General features: G+C 34.5%; 1 protein-coding gene across 4 annotated transcripts in view; it reads left to right on the top strand.

The window, feature by feature from the left end:
- Positions 1–22,929, top strand: part of LOC106668453 — a 58,353-nt gene that overhangs the window by 6,654 nt on the left and 28,770 nt on the right. For 2 of the 4 annotated variants that reach the window (XM_014397237.2, XM_014397236.2), the window contains exons 4-9: positions 3,003–3,212; positions 10,645–10,825; positions 19,603–19,763; positions 21,853–21,984; positions 22,046–22,225; positions 22,281–22,469. In XM_014397237.2, the coding sequence (XP_014252723.1) occupies positions 3,003–3,212; positions 10,645–10,825; positions 19,603–19,763; positions 21,853–21,984; positions 22,046–22,225; positions 22,281–22,469 (1,053 nt within the window). Of the gene's footprint in view, positions 1–3,002; positions 3,248–8,976; positions 8,988–10,644; positions 10,826–19,602; positions 19,764–21,852; positions 21,985–22,045; positions 22,226–22,280; positions 22,470–22,929 lie in introns of those variants that run through there. The other 2 variants (XM_014397238.2, XM_014397239.1) reach the window with 2 other exon arrangements.

The raw sequence follows: 22,929 nt of genomic DNA, 5'->3' as shown, positions 1-22,929 counted from the left end.
CATGATTTCCAGATTTGTTAGTGAAATCTGAAGAGCTAGAACTATCAGCATTATAGCATTATAGATCAAACCTTTCTTCTCATTACCTGTTATCAAAGTGCAACGAGAAGATCCAATATCCATAACATTCTGCCCTAAAGTAGTTGCCAAAGGGTGGAATTTGAAGACTGACAGACTATTATTATCATTAATTGAAAAATATTAATTGGTCAAGCGGACCACGAAAACTAGTGAATATATTATTATCATTGATGTTAGTTTCCTTCTTGTTGGTTGTCAACAAATTTAGAATCAGTTTGTCCAAGTGATGTGAAAGTAAATTTTATAAATATTTTATATGCATGCAAATAAATTTCAAATCATGAATGTATCAATGCTATAATTTGAAAATTATTGATCCCTTGACATGCAGGCATAGTTTATTAAAAATATTGGTTGGTTATTAAACCAACTGTGCCACTTTTCCTGATGAATACTCACACCGATGTTCCAAAGCTCGACACAGAACTAACATGTGCCACTTTTCGTGAGGTGAGATTGTGTTTCCGCTAATTCAAACGTGGCACATGGTGCTGCCTAGCAGCTAAGAGTTCACCTACAGTTGTGTAATTTTTTCTGTAGTATCACATACCCGAATACTTAAAACAACTAAATAATACGGTTTTTATAATTTTTCGATTTGCGGATGTGCGATATAATAGGGTACGTTTATGGGCCGACAAACAGCTAAGATCATCGCCGGCCCTCTGCGTGTTTTCCTTCTTTGTCTGGTCTTTCACGCGTATTTTGTTTAATATGCAGCCAGTTCAGCGTCTTGATCTTCTTACTGACTCTCTGCTTTAATATGCATAGTACGTCGATTTTCTAAAATACTAGCCTCTCGTTTACACCTCAGGTTGTGAAGTATAGAATAGACACAAAGCTACGATATATATTGCGCAGGGTGGGCGACCAAGACCCGAGGGGTTAAATGCCTGGGTAGACTCGTACCTCATCCCTAAAAGGTCCGGGACTTGGTCGGCTCACGTGTTCTACATAAATCTCTTGGACTTGTTCACAAACCCCAAGATTTTGGACCATTTTATCTCGGGGAGTGATTTATTGATGTCCGCTCCTTCAAAGATTTCAAACCTAGACCTAGCATACCTATCACACTCTGCGAGGTAGTGCCTCGCCGATTCTTCTTTTATTTCGCAAAAACGGCAAAAAGGATCTGGTAGAATACCCATTACGGAGAGGTGTCTTCTCAGTGGGCAGTGGCCCGTCAGGATACCTATCAGCCTTCTAATTCCCTTCCTTGAGGTAGAGAATAGCCATTTCGATTCTGCTGGTTTGATCACCATAACAAACTCTTTCGAATGCCTGTGTTTGGGGGATAGATTCGACTCCTTAAGGAATTGTTTCATGCCCCAGTTTTTAATACTCTCTTTCGCTGTGCTCATAGAGGGAGGTAATACCCGTTGTGGCCCGACAAACGTAGTATTAGAGCCTTCTTTGGCCAGGCTATCTGCCTTTTCATTGCCACGGTGTCCTTTATGTGCTGGTATCCAAATAAGGGTTACCTTGTTCACAAACCTGGAAGAGATCCTATTGATAAAAGTATTCGATGCATCTCCATCCGCTAGAAACATTGAAATCTATTCACCTTCACCCCCCCCCCAGAGTACTCGATATTCTTCGGGGGTTGAACCCACTCCCTTCTCGCTTATAACTTCCTTTTGCTCCCCAGATGTCACAAACTCCCATCAGAATATTCCATATTCCTCTGTTAAACTACTCCTTCCTTTCACGATAATAAATTACATTAATTCTAATACATTTAGATAAATACAACACAAACACGTACAGACATGACACAAACACTATAAGCATTTAAAAATCCTTATATCCCTGAAGTACCGGAACAGCGATCTGTGCTCGTTGCCCTGCCCCAAGATTACACACGAGTCTGACTTCTTCCTTTATAAGACAATGCTCTAGCAATTTTTAGTTCAACTAAAAGATCTTTAATATTGGTATATGCACTCCAGCGGACCAGCATACTGAATATGTGTGAACAAGATAGTAGACCTTTCCTAAAAGAACACTCTCACATTTGTTCCGCAAAAACATAAATTTGTCTCAGCCCTTTTCTATTTTTACAATGATTTTAAGTCCTTATTTTAGGATAAATTGTTAATAACTGGTCATTGCTTTATATCCTAACATTAAAATAATCGTCATAAAAAGTAATCGTCAGTAAGATTCTCACAAATCTTACTTTACATTTCTTCTATGAAATACGAATGAATCTTAACAAAATGAAAATGTATTGTACAATGCAATATATATTTTGTATAATAATTTTTATAATTTTATTTGTAAGTTAACAACAAAAGAAGATTAATAATATTTATGATAAGGCACTTATTTGTCGTAACAAATAACAGTTTCATATGTCATGTTCTCATAATTTATCATAGGTAATTTAAATAGAATTTATTTTAAGTAGCTTTCATACTTCTAAACGGAAAGGAATGTTGTTATTTGTTTTTTAAATCATAGTAGCCATTAAAGGGAATTTTGTATAAAACACATCAATAAATGTAATTCTTCGAACAGTTAATTATTACTCCGTCAATCCGGGTCAATCAATCGGTTTGAGTTTCTTTGAAATTTCATACGTTTTCATGTAATAGGTAACGTGTCCAATCTGATTCCATCATCTATCGACTTCCCTTTTAGATAAAACGTTTGTGAACGTCTGTTATCGATAAATGTCAACGCTTTCCTGACCGTAATAACAAATATGATTATATTGTTTATAACAAAAAATAACAAAACATACTAAAGATTAGTGAAATAATTATTTTAAAATATTGGCAGAGAAGGTTTTTTCTTGACATGAAACGTAAGAATAGGAAGTAAATAATAAACACACGATTTCCGGTCAAACAACGACCCCAGGCCGGTAACCCCGAAATCGATAATGTAATATTTTAAAATGCCGTTTGATATTTCAGAGAAGGATCGAGGAACTGCACGAGGCCGGCCTTCGTGGGCAGGTGGACGAGGTGGATAGCGTGCTGAGCCGGGAGCCGCGATTCCACCTGGAGCTAAGCACGGATTCTGGAGGACTTGGTCTGCTGCACAAAGCCGTCATTCACAACCACGTCCCTTTGCAGGAATGGCTCATCGAAAACTATCCGGACACAGTTCACGTCCTCGACAAGGTACTCTCAAATTTTCGCATCCAACACGTTTAAAGGTAAAAAAATTCAAATAGTCTTTTCTGGATTTATAAATGTAAAAATTAAGCTCGCGGGAAAAAATCTGCATTATTTATTTTTCTTGATGCGATTGATATCAGACTTGATATTATAGTTTGGGATCAGGCGAAATTGAAAGAACAAAAAACACTGTTTTTTCGTAGCTTTCGTGGAATATTTCTTCATCTGGATTTTGAAACCATTAATAATAACTTAAACGTTAAATTAAAAAAACAAAACAAATTTAAATATCTACATACAATATTCGATATTATAACTTCAAGAATTAGGAATTTATGAGTTGAGCTTAGTACAGCGGAAGAAATCTATCACCCGTCATTTGCATTACAATTGTGATTATTTTGGTTGAAGCCAACCAGGAAGCCAACAAAATCAATGTAATTGTGAATATTAGTCAATCAACCCACCTTCTACAATGTGATTGGTCGAAACGTAACCTAATAAAAGAAATCACATGATCAGTACAATAAAAATTGTCCATTATGGAAAAACGGAGTATAAAGTTTTAAAAAATTAATAAAGTTTTAAGCTCCATGCTTCTATTAAATGATGTTTAATGTAAAAACGGTAAACGGTCGGTGTTTTTGAAAAAAAAGCTCATCTGTCAGTACTCCTTATAAAACTGTACTCAGTACTCCCGCTGAGATTCGAATCCGGGACCCTTACAGAGATAAGTCGCCTTGTCACTAATTTTTAATTAAGTTATGCCCTGATGATGACCTTAAAATAGGTTGAAAGCTTGGCACAAACAGCTGAGACCATACCTTGATACAGAGAGTTCGTGAATAATATAATAGTCAGTGACCTGAAAAGTTTAGAGTCTAAAAATTTAAGACTCTACCTAGCAGAAAGACCATGCCAGTCGCGGCATTCCAATGAGAAGCTTGGTTTTAATGCCGGTCAATTTTGAAGTAAAAAAACGTGAATTACAACACAACTAAATATTATCGTCTTTTGTTGGTTATTATTTTAATTCTTTTTTTCCTTATAGTACGTCTCCATTATTATGGAATCGAAAAAGCTATTTGCCAAAAAGCATTGTGTGCGCTTTGCGTACATCAAGTTCGTTTCCACCGACGAACACGAAGAACGAGCCTCTATCTTTATTTTTGAAACGGTTTTGTTCAAAGTTCTTTTTAAAGTTGGATCGTTTTCGCTTTCCTCGTATTTCAGTTTTTCCTTAATTATTACCTTCTTAAACGAGCTAGGAGAGTCGTCTAGACTTCTTTTATTGGGATTCGTATTTATCATGAATTTTTTTTGGAAAAAAGTTTTGGAAGTAAAGTTTAATGATTTCATCTTTATATACATCGGGTTTACCTCCGCCCTGTGACGGGAGGCGGCCTCCACTAATTTTGGACATAGATTAAATTTGGTTTAATGAAATAATGTTATTCTTAATAGCTGACTAGAAGATGCTGGTCCTACGAACAAGCCACATGTGTATCATGCAATAAAAATTATTTAGCCAACGACAAAAACTGCGAGGTTGTAAAAAATAGGAAGAAATTCAATCCTCTAATGAATCAATATCACCAAATAAATTTGAAGCTCATAACTAATAAATAACGTAGTTAGATCGTTTCGGATTGTTTTGGCCTATCTATTAGAGCGTTTCGGCTTCTTGTCATCTTCATTGTTAGGTCTGGTAATAATAATAATGAAACGGTTTTATGTATAAATACGTAAAAATACACATGTGGAAAAATTGATGTGCTTGTTCTCAAATAAGATCTCGTCAAGACTTCTTCCCAACTATAATATGTCACAAGTTATACTCTTTAATATCACGTATGATCCTGTCATAGGAAGAACAGTGGCACACCTTCACAGGTTAATAAATATAATACAAAACAATGTTTGCCCTTGTAACAACACCTCTAAACAAATGGGACCTCACCGGTGTTTGTTCGTACATGAAAACTCCCTATTGAAATTCCTGGTGACGATGAGTGGTGAGTGTCCTCCTAAATAGAATAAGTGATTTGGTGTCAGATGATTAAGTCCTCAGATATGCAATGCTTTATCGCATCTATAGACTTTGATAACCTGTAGATTCAAATCATACACTTTAAATTAAATGACTTCATTTATTAAAATATTTATATTCAATACTAAACTGTTATCCAAAAGTCTTAAAGTTTTGTTCAAAAGCTGAGCATGAAAATAATGTCCTATTTTAATTTACTGGTGATATTTAAAGTTAGTCATTTAAAATGAAAAACGGTTATTGATAATTTCTTTTTTTATTTAATTGTAATGTAAACTTAAATAAAATTTAATGTAATGTAATTCTTAATAAGTAAATAAATAAAACCAAAGACATACACGCACAAGTACAACCACCAGCAGTGCACATACGAATTTTTTTCGGACTTTAAGAAAAAATAGATTAGACTAGTGCGAAAACCAGTATAACGACTATAAATCCTCAACTTTAATGCAACTTTCTTTCCTTTAATTGATTTTTAAGAAGAAGGATTTGAAGAACTTATACAACAAAATGAATAAAACAAGCTAGAATAGAGGTCTGGAAAATTTTCCATTACGTAAAAACCTGAGTGGCACAATTCGCTCGGCTTGCGTATCTAAATTTGCGTGACATAGGTGACAATCAGTTTCCGAGACATTCCCGTACGACATGAAGCACTCCTACATTGCACATATTTGCTATCTACGTAGTTATTTTTGTATTTGTATCTTATATATATATATATATACAATATTAACAAACTCTAAAAAAGTTTAAAAAAACATTTCTAGGTGTAAATATAAATAGTATTGAAATTCTTTTTTCCAAATTTAAAAATGAGTTGGACGGAAAGGTATTTTCAGACCTTCAGATTTTTTTCTTGGTGATGGAACAGCAAGTGATCCGTATCTCCTCAAATTCGAGCTACACGAATAAACGTTTTATGGTTTACTCTGGAAATTTCTGTGAGCACAACTATACTGCACGAACTTGAAATTTTGATGTTGAACTGAGCCTGAGGTTTCTTGTGTAATTTTTCTCCAAAGAAAGGTAAAAATTAATAATCAACAATTTTTTGTTTTTTTTTAAAGCGTCATTAGTTCAAGAGAAATTCGGCCGGGCCGGGCTAATAGCGCTATATATAGCGTTACAATAGTCGATTACGCATTCAAATGAATCAATTAAATTAATTGATAAATTTTTATGGTATTGCATTTCGGTATAATTCAGATTTTGCTCCCGATACTTGCCGGTAATTTACTTTCTATTGCGTTTGTATTGCTCCCTTACTCTTTCAGTTAATGTCTATCTCACTCTCTCCCTCCTCTCTGTCCATTATACATTACCCAAGCGGGTGAGTATTTTTTAACTAGAGGATGAAAATTATCAGGTGTTCTGTCCCCCCTGAACAGTTTATTAAAACCAAATTAATGAAATCATGTATGGATCTCATTCTTCTATCGGTCTAGAGTATAACTCTATTATGCAAATGATAACAAACAAACAGGAATAGTAACGCGTAAATAGCGTAACAAGTAATTGTGTATTTTCTAAAGTTCACGGCGCCCACATTATACTAAACCATCACGACTGGCAGGTCTTGTAAAACTGTCGCTCTCTTTCCCGTACTCTTTCTATGCATCACTTTCGCTTGCCTTCAGTACCTCCTCCTAAAAACTGAAATACAACGAAAGCGAAAACAATCCAAATTTAGAAAGAACTTTAAGCGAAACCGTTTCGAAAATGTAGATAGAGGCCCGTTCTTCGCGTTCGTAGAGGGAATCGAACGTGATGTAGGCAAAGCCCATCCAATGCTGTTCGGCAAATTACTTTTTCGGGACCAAAACCTTAAAAATGGAGACATACTAAATATAAGTATTAATAATATAAATAATAATAATAATATTTTATTGCAAAAAAGAAAAGTTATAAACATTACATAATATATAATTTAAAGTAAAATTACGGCATGGAGGGTCCGTCTGCCGGAGGTCGTTTTTCATTTGACTTAAATTTTTGGACGACACAGAGAAAAAAGTACAAAAGAAAAAAAGAAAAAATTGATCCTTAAATTAATATTACAATTGATAATTTAAGTTTTAATAATTACATTAATTACTAACATACATTATAAACAATAATTTTTGTTCTTTGTTTATTTTACAATAAGTATAGTTATATAAATTATTTGGGCCAGCAATTTAGAATGACAAGGCTTTAAAATATTTAACAATTAAATTCTAATATTAACTCTTGGCGATAGTGCCAGGCGTGGCGAGCATATTTGATTAAATTTTTGTAATCATTAAGCAGTAAGTCAATAACCTGTGTCACGTTCAATTTAGAAAAATTTAGATGCAAAAGCCGAATCTCCGATAGGTTAGTGCATTTTGCAATAAAATTAATAAAAACTTGAATTACAACACAACTAAATATTATAGTTTTTTTTATGTTACTATTTTGTTCACGAAGAACAATATAAGTATTATAGGAAAAAATAAATTAAAATAATAACATCACCAAAAACCTATAATATTTAGTTGTGTTGCATTTCAAAAGTGACCGGCATTGAAAATAAGCTTCTCATGGAATAACGCGACTGACATGGTTTTCCTGCTAGTTGCGGTTTTAAACTTTTATATTTGAAACTTTTCAGGACACCTAGTAAGACAGGAAATGTATGCTTTTATCTGTCTGTCGATATCCTAAAATGCTAGCTTCTCATTTGTACCTCAGGTTGTTAACTACGGGATAAACATAAAACTTACAATATATACTGAATATTATATTATTCACGAACACTCTGTATCAAGGTATGGCCTTGAAGATAAGAAAAAATCAGTGGTTTCTGCCAAGCTTTCGACCAATTTTAAGGTCTTCATCAGGGCAAAACAATTTACAGGCGATCTCAAATTTCCTTGAAGAACGACTCAGTCCTAACATTGCCACGGACTTAAATTATTAGCTTGAAAGAAAGGGGCATTATATTGAGTGTAATAATATTTGAATATTAACTATACAAACATATAAGTCTGCATATATAAACTCCCTTTGAAGATAATAAATTATATCCGATCCAATAAATTCACATAAACACAACGTCCGATAGAACATAGAAGTCTGGTCGCATTCATTTTCACAGATTACTCGATATTCTTCGGGGCGAGGTTAAAAAATATTCTTTTTTCACTCTAATAATAATATAATAGTATTCATAATATAATAGTAATCTCAAAACTAAAATTAAAATAAATTTTTTATAAAACTTGCGCACTCCTTCAAAAACTTCATTATTAACAGTGATAAATCAACATCAATGCATCAAATGTTGTTTTTAATTGATAACAGTATCGGATTAATGAAAAAACTTAACTTTAATTCGTGTGAGGGTTCTTTATTCTTAGACACATTAAACAATGTATTACTGACGCCATTAATTCCAAATTTTCGTCTAACAGTAAATCTTGCCTTTTTCATCTACAAAAAAGTGATTTAAACCGATTAATACGAAACCTTTACAACCCCCACAAATATCCGAAATCGGTTCAGCCAGATGTTGCCTAATGTTGATCGGAGGAATTCTAATCAACGTGGCAGGTGATGATTTCCCTCGCTAAACGATACGTTGGCGATGGCGGGATGGCGTTCGGGGGTGGTTTCGGTTCGCCAGGTGGGGGTGGTTTTGGGGACCGGGTTGCCCAAGGACGTCCAGTTACCGCAAAGCCGCTCCCCAGGAACCAGCCAAGGTAACGGCCTCGACAAAACAGAAACAAACAGAAGCGCACGTGTGAACTAACACTTTTCAAAAAATTAAACACTTCACGCTGTGTGTTAATAACAAATATATCAATAAACAAGTTATAATTAAAATATTTTTATCGTATTTATCGTTACATTTATATGTAATAGCATAAATACCTGTCTCAAAAAACCTTCACAAATGAGCAACCTGTGGAAAAAGTTTACCTTTATCATAAAACGTAAATCAAATTTTTCAAAAGTTCCTAGGGCCTTAAAATCAATAATACTTACAAAATTGCATATTTTCTTTTAGTCCTTACTTAAAAGTTGATAATAAATATTCAGCAATATTAAATTAAAATTAACCAGTATTGTAAAATGTTAGGAAACAAAAATGTACTTTAAAACGTAATATTTTTATTGAAAGAAAAATATTTATTATTTAGTATGGATTAATACAACTGTAACTAATAACGTATAACATTAATGCTAATTTTTTTATCTTGAATGCTATAGTTTTATAATTATGTTTTTATTATCATAATATATCAGAAATACTTTTCAAGTTTTATTTTGAAAAATATTCCTACAAAATGCAAAATTTTAGTGAACATAGCGTATCACAAAATAGCTTCCACGATTTACTTTTACCTCACCACTTAGTTAATTGTACGGCCTTTATAAATCACAAATTTTCCAAAAACAACTAGATTGTTTTGAAATAGGATAAAAATTATGATTGGCGGACGTTAAGCGCACAATTTAGAGGCGATCCTATTCTAAAGAATTTATGACCATTGTAGTAAAACGTTACGTGTTCGGCGATGGTAGATCCAATCATTATCGATTTTGCGTCATTTTCAGTGATTTCGCGTATCAACCATTGGTCAGGGCTTCACCGTTTAGAGCTTGGTAAAATAAAAGAAAACGTCGAAAGACTTCATTCCGAGTTGGCGTTTGAAAGCTGTACAGACATTGACGTATTGTCAATAAAAAATGAATGTCGTCTAAACAAACGTATTGGAAATATTGACGTTTGCGTTAAAAAGTTCATTTACTTTCGATTGAAATACGGCATCGTCAAACGTGAAAAGTAGGGAGTATTATGTTTTATCCTAATTCAGTGTAGTAATGCCCGATTTAGGTCTTTGGCTTATAGCTATTCAACATTGTTTCTTTGTTTAATATCAATCACAAAGTTCTTACGTGTTTCTTAAAGTGATGGTTCTTTTTTTGTTTGATGTGTTCAATTATTGAGCAAATATTTACCTTCTATGATAGTCCACGTTATTGCATTGAATAATACAATTTCGCATGTCCGATCGCTCGTTATCGTTCATGTAATGACTGTATTTTTGTTAAGTCCTGAATATTTGGTGGGAATATTGTTTCTTGAAGGCTAAATACAAAGGTAGTCTTTGAATTTTTGAAAAGTCATTCTACCAACATCTTCCGATCTTTGTGGAATGTTAAATTTAACAAATGGTTTACAACCTAAAAAAAACGATAACATGAATTTTACTATGTGTTGTAATGCATGTAAGGATCAAAATCTTTCCATCCTTTTTCACTTTATTTGTAATGCTGTATTGACGGCGTAAATGTTCTCAATAAGTGTTTCTCCATATGTGTAAATGACCTTTTTCAAATCCGTTATTTCAGGAGAAAAGAAATCCGCTTCACTACGCCGGTGGCTGTGTTAAAACTTGGAACAGACTCGTCGAGGCCGCGGCTGACACGCAGGCTGTCGACTCGGAAGGCAACACGCCCGCATTTTACATGCTGCACCCGAGACGACTGCGCCCTCCTTTGCCGGACACCAGGGCCCATAAACAGGAACAAGGTAGATCAAATTTTTCAATACCTATAACTGATCACGCTATAAACGAAGGAAAATTATTAACTAACCTAAAATGAAGTATTTCATAAAATGCTGTCACCTTTTTTCTATACTCTTGGGCAATATCATTTTACATGTTTAATATATATCAGGTTTACACACACATACACACACACATATATATATATATANTTAAATGAACACAATTGAATGTTTGAATGTTTGATATCAATAATTTTATTTAGCCATCATATTAAAGTCATTCACTACACATGCAATATTATTTCTGTTTTGGATTACATTATATTAAATTGTAATTACTGTTGTATTCCGCGTTAAATTTATTGCAATACTTTTGGATTATCCATTGTATCAATGTTTTTCGTGATGCCACAAAAACCATTTCCCCATCCTGGAGCATGCAACGTATAATTTTCCATGGGAAAACAAAGGGTTCTTCAAATTCAATCCACATAATAGCAATGACTGACCATGTGATTTGTTTATCGTCTGTACAAAAGCCAGTTTAACTGGAAATTGCAATCATTTGAATTGGAAAGACGCTTCTGTTGGCATCATTGGTACATGTTGTATTAACACATCTTCTCTTTTGAATTTTAGTAAGAATATTAACGTTATTCTACGAACGTTATTCTATCGTTTCGGTGGTATTTTAAACAAAGCAAAATGCAGTTCTATGACAGAGTCAAAAAGTCAGAATGTAAGATTAAAATAATTCATAGTACAGTAAGAAACTTACAACATAATATAAACACAAAAACTTACAATACTAAGATAATCTAATTGTTGATTTATTTAAGCTCAAATCCGCAGATGCTCGTGAATAAACACACATTTGCAGAGTTGTGCCTATCACTTCTCGCAGTCCACCAGCAATTCCAGTTTGTAATGTACAGTAAATTACCGGCAGGCCTCGATAATCTCGCTCCTCCGAGATTGGGCTCGGTGAGCTGCAAACAGGTCCTTTCATCCCACAACGCAATCAGTTCCTAAAAAATACCTCACCCCCACTATATAAGTATCTATTAATTTGTATGTGTTTTCAGTATATACAGATGTATAAACCGGGCGTTTCCCAGGGGGATAATAGAAAGTTTATTTTAAACATTATTTGGTTTATGCATATTGCTTAATTAGGGTATATATAAATTAAATGAATCTAATCGAACGTATATACGGGTGCAAACTTTATTCATAACTTCAAAAACTACAACTGGATGCAAATTATATTCAAAATCTAATTCTACTGAAATGCAAAACCATCAAGTTTTACCAATTGATTTAATCGATTCATCTGTATGCGTAATCGACTATTTCAGATTGTTTCTTTGGATCACAATAGGGCAAAGATTGTCACCAATTTCAGGTAAATGATTGCGGGATGATTTTCATGTTTTTGTTAAAAAAGTACTCACCTGCATCAGTAAAGTTGGTAATTGGGGAGTGAGGGGAGAGAGCGAGAGAGAGAGAGAGAGAGAGAGAGAGAGAGAGAGAGAGAAGAGAGAGAGAGAGAGAGAGAGGAGAGAGAGAGGAAGAGATGAACTGGAAGAGTAGTGGAGCAATAGAAACGCGATGAACTGAAGGTGAGCGCAAGTGATGGATAGAAAGAGTACGGGAAAGAGAGCAACATTTTTTCAAGACCTGCCAGTCGTGATGGTTTAGTATAATGTTCGCGCCGTGAACTTTAGAAAATACACAATTACGTGTTACGCTATTTACGCGTTACTATTCCTGTTTTTTTGTTATCATTTGCCTAATGGATCTGCATTATTGATAGATAGAAGAATCGGATAGATACATGATTTCATTAATTTGGTTCTAATACACTGTTCAGGGGGGACAGAACACCTGCTGATTTTTCTGTTCGAATTTAAAAAAACACACCTGCTGGGTAAAGTAAAATTTACTAGAGAGAAAAGAGGGAGAGAGAGAGATAGAGAGGAAGAGATGAACTGGAAGAGTAAGGGAGTAATAGAAACGCGAGAAACTGAAGGTGAGCACAAGTGATGCATAGAAAGAGTAAAGGAAAGAGAGCAACAGTTTTGCAAGACCTACCAGTCGTGATGGTTTAGTATAATGTGGGCGCCGTGAACTTTAGAAAATACAAAATTACTTGTTATGCTGTTTTAACGTTATATTAATGGATCTATACTATAGATAGAAGAACGAAATAGATGCATGCATTCATTAATTTGGTTTAAATAAACTGTTCAGGGGGGACAGTACACCTGATAATTTTCCTGTTCTAGTGAAAAAAGTACTCACCTGATTGGGTAAAGTTGGTAATTGGAGAGTGAGGAGAGAGAGAGAGAGAGAGGGAGGGAGGGAGAGAGAGAGAGAGAGAGAGAGAGAGAGAGAGAGAGTCAGTGTGTATTAGAGATGAACTGAAAGAGTAAGGGAGCAATTGAAACGCGAGGAACTGAAGGCGAGCGAAAGTGAAGCATAGAAAAAGTACGGGAAAGAGAGCGACAGTTTTACAAGACCTGTCAGTCGTGATGGTTTAGTATAACCGAGGCGCCGTGAACTTTAGAAAATACACAATTTTTTATGCTGTTTAAGCGTTACTATTCCTGTTTGTTATTATTTGTATAATGGAAGAACACCTGATGGTTTCCGTTCGTGTTAAAAAAGAGAGAAAGCGGAGAGAGCGAGAGAGAGCGAGTTAGAGATGAACTGGAAGAGTAAGGGAGCAATACAAACGCAATAGAATGTAAATTACCGGCAAGAATCGGGAGCAAAATCTGAATTATACTGAAATGCAATACCATCAAGTTTTTCTAATTGATTTAATCGATTCATTTGCATCACAATTGGGCAAAGGTTGCAAAAAAATTGCTGGACTTTCGTGTGTGGATTATGCTTAAGTCGGAAGTGTACAAAATATACATTGAGAACAGAAACTACCTGATTGCAAGGGTTCGGGAATCATGTGAATAGAAGGCCATAACTTACACATTAAAGCAAAAAAAGAAAGTGGAAAGTAGCAACTTGAATTTACTAGTTTCGACGAGTAAACCCTGTGGGACAGGAGTCTCACTGCCCAGTAGGTCGTCAGGCCACTGTCACTTCAACTTCCTGGAAGGAATATTGGGAATGGGATGGGAAGATAGTACTAAGTAAGTACTAAGACTAATATTTGGGTATAGTGAAAGGAATTTGTGGAATTTTGTGTACCGGCATGCTTTGACATCTGAAAGTTGTGTACTGGGATGTTATGACATCTTTCACAAACAAAGGTTAAGGTTATTATGGACTGTATGACTGAATGCACAGAAGGGGGCGTTTATTACTTTTCAGAGGATTGCGGATTGGGAAATGTGAATGCGATGAAAGTTCGAATGTTTGATTGAACCCCATAGTTTGATGCTGTATTTCTAAACCCGCTTTAGTATCGTTGTGAAGTCAGTTTGTCAAAATTCCTGAGGCGTTTTGTAACGTATAGTTAGTTCAGTAGTGGTCCCATTCCATAGTATTTTGCCGATCTACAGTCTAAGGAAGCGGACATGGTTAACTTTGAAGGAATATGCGATGTAGGTTTAGTAGGAGCATGACATTAAAACCTTGAAGTTTATTTTTTAAAGTTATTAGAAACTTGTACTGGCGAGAGTGATTATGTCAATATAAGATATTTTATTTGTTTCCAATGTAATAACTATCAAACATGCAACATTGTAAAATTAATTACAGCTTTGTTGAATTATTAACAGGGAAATGTTGACATTTGCAAATCGATAAGCTGTGAAATCGATCAAGCCAATAAACGTGAGTCAGAGTACTTCTGAATTCGGAGAAAAACAATTTTCATTCCTACAGAAAAAATTGAAAACGTACAAAAAATAATTACATTGCGCCATAATTAATAAAATTAGTTATCTTGTGCAAAGATTTTGGCATATCATATTAAATAATACTTAGAGATGGAAAGAGATGTATGTGTGTGTGAGGAAGAGAGAGAGAGAGAGAGAGAGAGAGAGAGAGAGTGAGAGGGTGAGGAAAAAGTGTGAGGGGCAGAAAAAAATAGATTACTTTTTAAATTAAAAAACTTTAATACATTCAGCGTTATAGTATCAATGTACCATAATCAAGTAAATTTGTTTTTAAATATCCTGGTCTTGAATATACACTATTGTTATTAACATTTTATTATAATTACATCTATTGTTAATACGTTCGTTATTTAACATAATTTTTTGTAGAGGATTGATAACACGTCAGTCACAAGGTCGACCACTCGCAGGAGATTAAGTTTGTTTTTGGCCTTGTTCTTTTAAGTGTATAACCATGCCTCTCTTCTTCTTTTTTAGGTACTTTATTTCACTTTTATTTAGTATTCATTTCTAGTTATTATTATTTTGATTGTATTAAATTTCTATGTGGTTTCTACCCATAAGTACACCCATGGCGTTGACTAATTTTTGTTTTACACCCTACCCAATTGCATCTTGTGGGTAGGGGGTGCAATTATTTACTATTTATGAATTCTTCTCTTCCCTCCGAGATGCGAGTACAAGACAGTAGAATATGATCGGCATCTTTCCATATCTCTACGTTGCACGCACATGTTGAGGTTTGTCGCAAACCTAATCTGTATAAGTGAGGGGACAGACTATTGAGCCTGGGGGTTGCCTAATCGTAATCTGATTATTGCTGTTAGTGCCTTTCTTGGTACAGTGAGAGTCGAGAACCAAGCCTTGGGAACTACTGCTGGTTTGACGCATATTTTTTACTTTTTACCTTTGTTGTTGTATTGTATTCCTGATATTTTCTTATTTTATTTTCTATGTCAAATACTTTCATATTATAAATATAAAAGTATATATATTCTCTCTGAACAAATGATTCAGTTGTTTCTTTTTTGTACACCAAATTATTTATACATGATGATTTGTCACTCGTACGCCAAGTTTGTCAGATGCTTCTACACTTAAAATGCAACAAAACAGTTCGTATAGTCCTATGGAACCTTGATCAGATTCTCAACCCGTTCGCAGATATTGAACATCTAAGGCTTGCGTCATAAATCTACTCGTATCTCTTGAACTTTTATTTTTGGAGAAATTAAAAAAAAACGAAAAAATCATTAAATATCTTTAAGGAAGGTATCTTCTTGAACTTTTAATTTAATTTCTTCGTTTAATAAGCCGTTTTACAAAGTACGTTCTTTTACTGATTACATTTTAATACATGCAATATTATATAGAAAAATTAAATTTTACTATAACAACATTGAATGTTTAGTATATCCCATACTGTTCATAAAGTCTACTTGTTTGTTGGACATGTACTTTAACTTTTAAAATAGTTTACGCGATTTTATTCTTTCTAATAAAAGATTTTAACAAAAGCAATATTAATAAACACAATAAACAATAATATACATAAATTCATATACATAAGTACAACACCCTTTTCTAATCAAGCCATTTCCAATCTCCAGTAGAGCTCATTGAAAAATGGTGCAATGCGTGGAAGATGAAACAGAATAGGGGAAAATTCACCCAAATTACGCTCACGTTAAATAAACAGCTTTGCCAACTATATACGTTAAAGTAAAGAACTACCGACATCTACACAACTAAAATGCTAAGGGGAAACACAAGCAAGAAAAACTAAATTTGGACAACAAAGAAGAATCAGACCGAAATCTGGCAAGTAAAGGAAAAACTAACGTTGTACAAAACACTAGTTCGACAATTTGGACATGCGGACCACCAAGCCATCTAATATCCTGCTAAGCCAAGCATGCCAATCAAAGGTCCTCAGAAGAAGTCGTCCAAACTCCTTACAATTCCTATCATTTTCATATTTAAAGAAGTGATGCGTTCAATTATCACTCCAATTATCACTCATCGTAGCCCTACTGTTCAAGCCTTCTCCACTACTTCCTATCCCAAGAACTCTCCTCATCTCCTCAAACGAATGTGGGCCCGAAATTCCACCTTCTTAACACGAAAGTAAATTTAATTCCAGCATTCGTTGGTTCTAATATCACGTTTCCTACGGTGCAGTGCTAGCCATAATATTCGTGTTGTAGCCGGGATTTTATAGCATAAAGAACAATTTATAAAGTGTATAATTCACGTGGAGGATACAAAATAAAATAAATGTCATTAAAAAACCTAATAAATGAATTAAATTATACGTCCAATAAGAAAGGTAGTAGTAAATACGTACGCACTAAACCTTTAGTAGTGTTATCGCCCAGCACAATTAAGTATAATCAATTTATAATTTAATTTATTCTACGTAATATTACATGTAATATAATTTAATCAGTCCAAAAACATTCCTTCTAATATGGCCTAAAAATTTCACATAAAAATCCATAATGTAATAAATTAATGAAGGATAATTTAAAAAAATAGTTTACCCTTATATTACTATTCAATAGACAAACAATCACAACACACAAATACTGCTTTGATTTTTACTTTTATTTAAATAAAATAATTGTATTGATTAAAAGTTATTATTATGTATAAATCAGAATTGCAAAATTGAAAACCTTAAAAAACGGACAATTTTGGGTTTTTTTATCCTCGCTGTTCGCCATGTTCTGTCAGATGCGTTTCAGCATTTCGCATCTTCAGTGTATTCATATTAATCCATAATTTATAAAACACATTGGAAAATTGGCATGTAAAAATATAGTAGCATTTGAATTCTAGGCTCATCGCGCTGCAGACCACAAGATGAAATCTTACAAAACATATAATAAAAATAAAACTCTCTAAATAAAACTCTCAATATTCACGGTGTAGTTACTTGTATTTCATATCCGTAAGAATCCGTTTTGTAATTAATACTACGAGTTGTTAATAATTCACTATCTCAAGTCATTGCTCTAGTTCGATTCGGCTATTCAACCTTGAAGTAAAACTTTTCCCATTCTAAAAATGGTAAAAGGCATCAATTTTGGTCGTTTTGATCAATGAAGTTTTTCGCATCAGTCTCGTCCGCGTTTCCAATGCGACATGTCCCACGACAGAGGTAAGAGAATATTCCATTTGAATAACTCAACAAACCCAGGCTTAAGAAATATTAGTATATCAATTAGACTAAAATCTTTTATATTTTTAATTATATAGACTCAAAGACAAAATAACTGGATTTATCGTTGTTTTATCGTTATATTGTATTAATTACAACACGCTTATTTTAATATAAACCAAATTAAAAGGTAGTAAATTATTTAATGACGGTGTGAGAAAAGAAAATTCACCAAAACAACGGAAAATCATTTAATAATAGATTAAAATTTAACTCGAAGTTTATTACATTGTTTTGCTTTAGTTCATTATTAAGAGCAAAACCAGGTGATTAATTATTAATTTTTATACGGCTTTAATGTAAATAATAATATAAAAACTAAAACTAACACAAATGATTGTTATTATGTTTTAAATAAATACTAGCTTCAGAGCAGACAAAGTAGTCAAGGAATTATTGCCATGCCGCCAATATTCAACAATACATAAATATAGAAGTTTTTATTTTTGGGGGCTAATTTATATCCTACTTTTGTGTATTTTGTGCTGCTTTGTATTTTGTTTTACTGATTACTGATTTATATAAGTTCAAATTTGCGGACGCGTCTTATATACAGAGTTGATCCTATCACTTCTCGCAGAACACCGGTAATTCCAGCTTTTGTGTAATTTACAATAAATTACCGGCAGGTCTCGAGAATTAACCACCCGGGATGTCGACAGTCTGACGTCAGACCTCGGTCTTATCCGTCTAACCGCCGAGCTCCAGGGGTTACCAACTGACAAGATAGTTTCTCACCTCAAAACAAGAGGAAACAATATTGTTAAACATTTCTTTTGCGAGTGACATACACGGAAATAAAAACGCTGTTTGTGTTTAAATAACCAAACCATAAAATAAAAATTAAATGCTACCCAGAAATTGTGAATTAGCCAAACTCATTTACATAACGTATCTATCAAATCTTGAAAGATTTACGTGGTGTTCAATAAATTTGAACAATATCCTAAACAGTAGAAAAGGATATAGTATTTTTTTAAGTAGGCCAAGGCGATTAAGGACGTCGCGTAGAGTGGTACATTGCCCAAACAAATAACAAACCGGCCCTTTAGAATTTCATTTGTTTCCACAACCATTTTAGCGTGTCCAAATCACGAGAGATTTTAATTTAAAACTTTTTAACAATTTATAAAAATAATTAGTTGTTATCGATTTTAGGTGGGCCTGGGTATCAAGGATGGTATAATTTACAATACCTATTGAACAACAAAGAATCTTAATTAAGGAAAACAAAGTATTAACATTAAAACTGTCAAGTTAACAATAAATAATTAAGGTTTTTAGTCGAGATAAAAAAGTCAATGGCACGAGCGGGATTCGAACCCACGATCTTCGGCTTGATACGCCGCTGCTCTACCACCTTGAGCTATCGTGACCTCGATCCACTCGGACACCAACTTCCCATCTCAACCGCACCTTTTGAATTTTCCCTCCTTTTTGCCATTTTTGAATTAATTGGTCAAGCGGACCATGAAAGTAGTGAAGTTAACAATAAAGTTAAAATTTATAATTATGCAAAATTCCTTCAAAGCAATAGATTGTATTATTATAATTTTCGGCACACAAATATTAATAATCTAATCTTTAATCCCATTATCATTAATTCATAATAAGCCCCCCATTTAAAGATGTATTTAAATTTAAATACTACGGAAAATGCCCAGGAGACTGTTAAAAGTATTTAACATATGATGGACATTTTGTTACAGGCCTGGTGATCAAGCCTTCCAACATTCGAATATGGATCCACGACAAGGACCTAGGACGTCTCCAGAGGGTGCTCTGGGAAGGTATGGGGGATCGTCTCAGGACGGAAACAAGCACCCAACCTATGGTCAGGAGGTTTCTAAACGCTGTACCTTACATCATGGTTTGTTGGAATGTTTTATACATAACTATTACATACATAATACACTAATAGTACAAAATAGAAGTTAAACCGTTTACTGAAATAGTCTCAATCTATAACTACATTATTGTACAAATAGGAAAAGGCAAAATATAAAGATATTCAAATAAAATCAGATTAGTTATGATTATTATGTACTCTTTATGAAGTATTTGTGAGCTCATGTAAGAACACAAATACTACTACTACGTGTACTAAATGGTAAGCCATGCATCTCCATTCCTGCTTATCTTCAACAATGCGTCGATACCTCAGCACATTTAAATGTTTAATGAAATTCTCCACGTCATCCAACCATCTCATTCTCGGCCTCCCTTAACCTTTTTCCATATGAATTTTTTGTCAACAGCTTTTTCTGATGCTTTGGCTCTGGCCATAATTACACACGCCAGCACTGCGTTACTACAAATTCTTTAGCTTACATCCTCATGGCTGGACCAAAAATGTTTCCTACAATCTATATTTCTCAAATATTGAGATTCACTTGCTCTATCTGTATTATATTCAGCTCTATAACGATGCTATATATAGCTATAAATAACGATGAGACTCACAGTTGTATAAAATGCTTGAGATTAATCCGAATGACTTGTTGGAGATCGTGAGGTGCGGTGTGGTGAGACGTAGGTTTTAGAAAAAATTTTCTTTATTATGCCAACGTTTCGATCTTTATTGGGATCATGTTCAGGGCTCAAACTGTTTGTTTTCCGTGTAGATGTGTCATTCTTGTCTGTCGTGTTGAGAGTGCCGGCACTTTGAACCCTGAAGATGATCTCACTAAAGATCGAAACGTGCGCATGATAAAACCTACGTCACTCCAAATAATCATTGGCTAACGGTCACTAAACACCATACATTAATCTAAATAGTGAATATTAAATCTACTTTATGAAGTTATCGTAGAAATTATATTTTTTGTTTTTGAAGTGCAAATTATGACTTCTATATTGTCTTTGAATTCCATTTAGGAGATTGAAAGTTGGATGCTGGATTTATAAACGGTCTCACATCACATTTTTTACTTATCAACAAAAGTTCAGAATCATTCAATTTACCACCGTCCCACCGTGTTTTGTTCTACAATTTATAACATCAATAATAGCAAAAGAAGGCATTGTCTGTTCGGAGGGCCAATTGACTCCGAAGAATAAAAAATAGGCTCTTATAGATTCCATAAATATCTAAGAGACAGATTGTCATTTTTTTATTGACTGACGGCAGATTAATCGTCCAATAGAGCCCACACAGTTTACCAGCCAGTCATGTACTTGTCACAGTTCCTCCAGGAGTACTTCACCGAAACGCCCTCGTCTGTAAGTTAAATTGGAGACTACAATAAATAATACGTGTGTGTTCATATAAATTGGTTTTATTTGTATAACAACTTTACATAATGGGCTTGAATAAGTTAACCTTCAAGTGTAGCAAGTAGAGGAAGCACTTTTGATTATTTAAAATACAAGGGGCTCTGCTCCCTGCTCGCTTCGTTCGCCGCTTTTTTTTTATTGCCCACTCATCCCCTCACGAAAAGCTAAGTAATTTTTCATTCAATGTAACCAGTGCATATGCAGCAATCCTCTCTTTTCAAAATAAATTGTACATATACATTTATTTAAATTAATCCTTCATACCTTGCTACGACATATTTTAATCATTTTCTTAAAAAAATGAATAAATTGTAATTAATTTGCAATATTGTATTTGCGAACTGATAAATTATTTTTGTACATTTTACCTGAAATTTAAATTATTAATTAAATTATTTAGCTAAAATCCTGTTGTTTCAGCACCTTGCCGGCTTTACCACATTTGTTTTGTCTTTTCATTCATATTCGGAGATTAATAGAAAATCGTCATGAAAACAATTGAATTATTTTTGGTTCTACCTCAAATTTTTGTCTTTGAAAGCTTGAATACCCCAGTTCACCGACAAAGCAGGCAAATATATTATACATGACGTCGATTACCGGTTTATACGAGCTTATTTATTCAAATTGATCAAATCGAATTTCTTTCCGCTTTCAACAATATGGCTAATTTTTTTCCGTAGGGATCGATCCGAGAGGTGCACACGGCTGCGGTCAACAACGATTTGGAACTGCTGCTCGCGAGGTCGGCGGAACCCGTGCCGAAGGACATCCTTATGAGCAAAGACGCAAACGGACTCACGCCCCTGCATAAGGTAAGTAGGATGCTATTTTATGAAGCCATTTATGAACGATCCGGTTCGTCTGTCTTTTCAGGCTGCAGGCTTGGGAAACATGGAAATCGTGCAGGAAATACTGCGAAGAGCACCAGAGGCGGTGAATGCCAAAGACAACATCGGCAGGACGCCGCTTCATTACGCCGCCGGTTTGAGAGATAGGAACGCCATGTACCAACATCTCGTTGATGCCGGGGCAATTGACCACCTCGAAGACAAGGTTCTTAGTTTAAATATCTCATTCGAACCATTGTTGACTGTTGGATTTTTTTCAGAAAGGTAACACCCCTTCCCACTACAAAGGTAAGCCGAGCGAGCTCGAAGGGCCCCAATACTTGTCTGTGATACCCAACGCACCTCGGACGGCACACATTTTTCCTCCGTCTTGGGATTGGCGGCTCCTTACAACGAGCTCTGACGCGGAAACGGCGAGCACGGCGACTTCCCCTCAGATCGAGACGATCGTGAGTAATCTTCTCCAGGCTTGTTGTCGGCCGAATATATATAAAACACATCAACATGATGCTTGTCATGTTGCACGTCATGCTTTACACGCAAGTGAGAACAAAACATCTCAATCGATAAAACCCTATTCCGTTCGTTTTGTTTCTTCTCAGACAGGACTGAAGGAGAGAAATGAAGTAATACCCATTTACCGAAAGTTGTTCCACACGTCATTTTAACTTAATTGAGTCACCATAGATATTCATGAATTATTACTATATATGCCTACAGGATCAAGAGGAATAATGAAATAATGATAATTAGCACACATTACGCATAAATACACTGTTCTGAGCATTTAACTAAAGATCATTAGAACGATACATAGGGGGTGTTCGGCTATTCGTGTTACAAACTTTGCTTGTAGATTCTAGATTTAAAATAGAACCAAAAAGTCCTAATTAGTTGTGGTCCGAATCT

The sequence above is a fragment of the Cimex lectularius genome, unplaced genomic scaffold (assembly GCF_000648675.2).
Source record: "Cimex lectularius strain Harlan isolate CLEC.00 unplaced genomic scaffold, Clec_2.1 scaffold144, whole genome shotgun sequence".
Taxonomy (NCBI): Eukaryota; Metazoa; Arthropoda; class Insecta; order Hemiptera; family Cimicidae; genus Cimex; species Cimex lectularius.
This window is presented reverse-complemented; position numbering and strand designations above follow the sequence as displayed.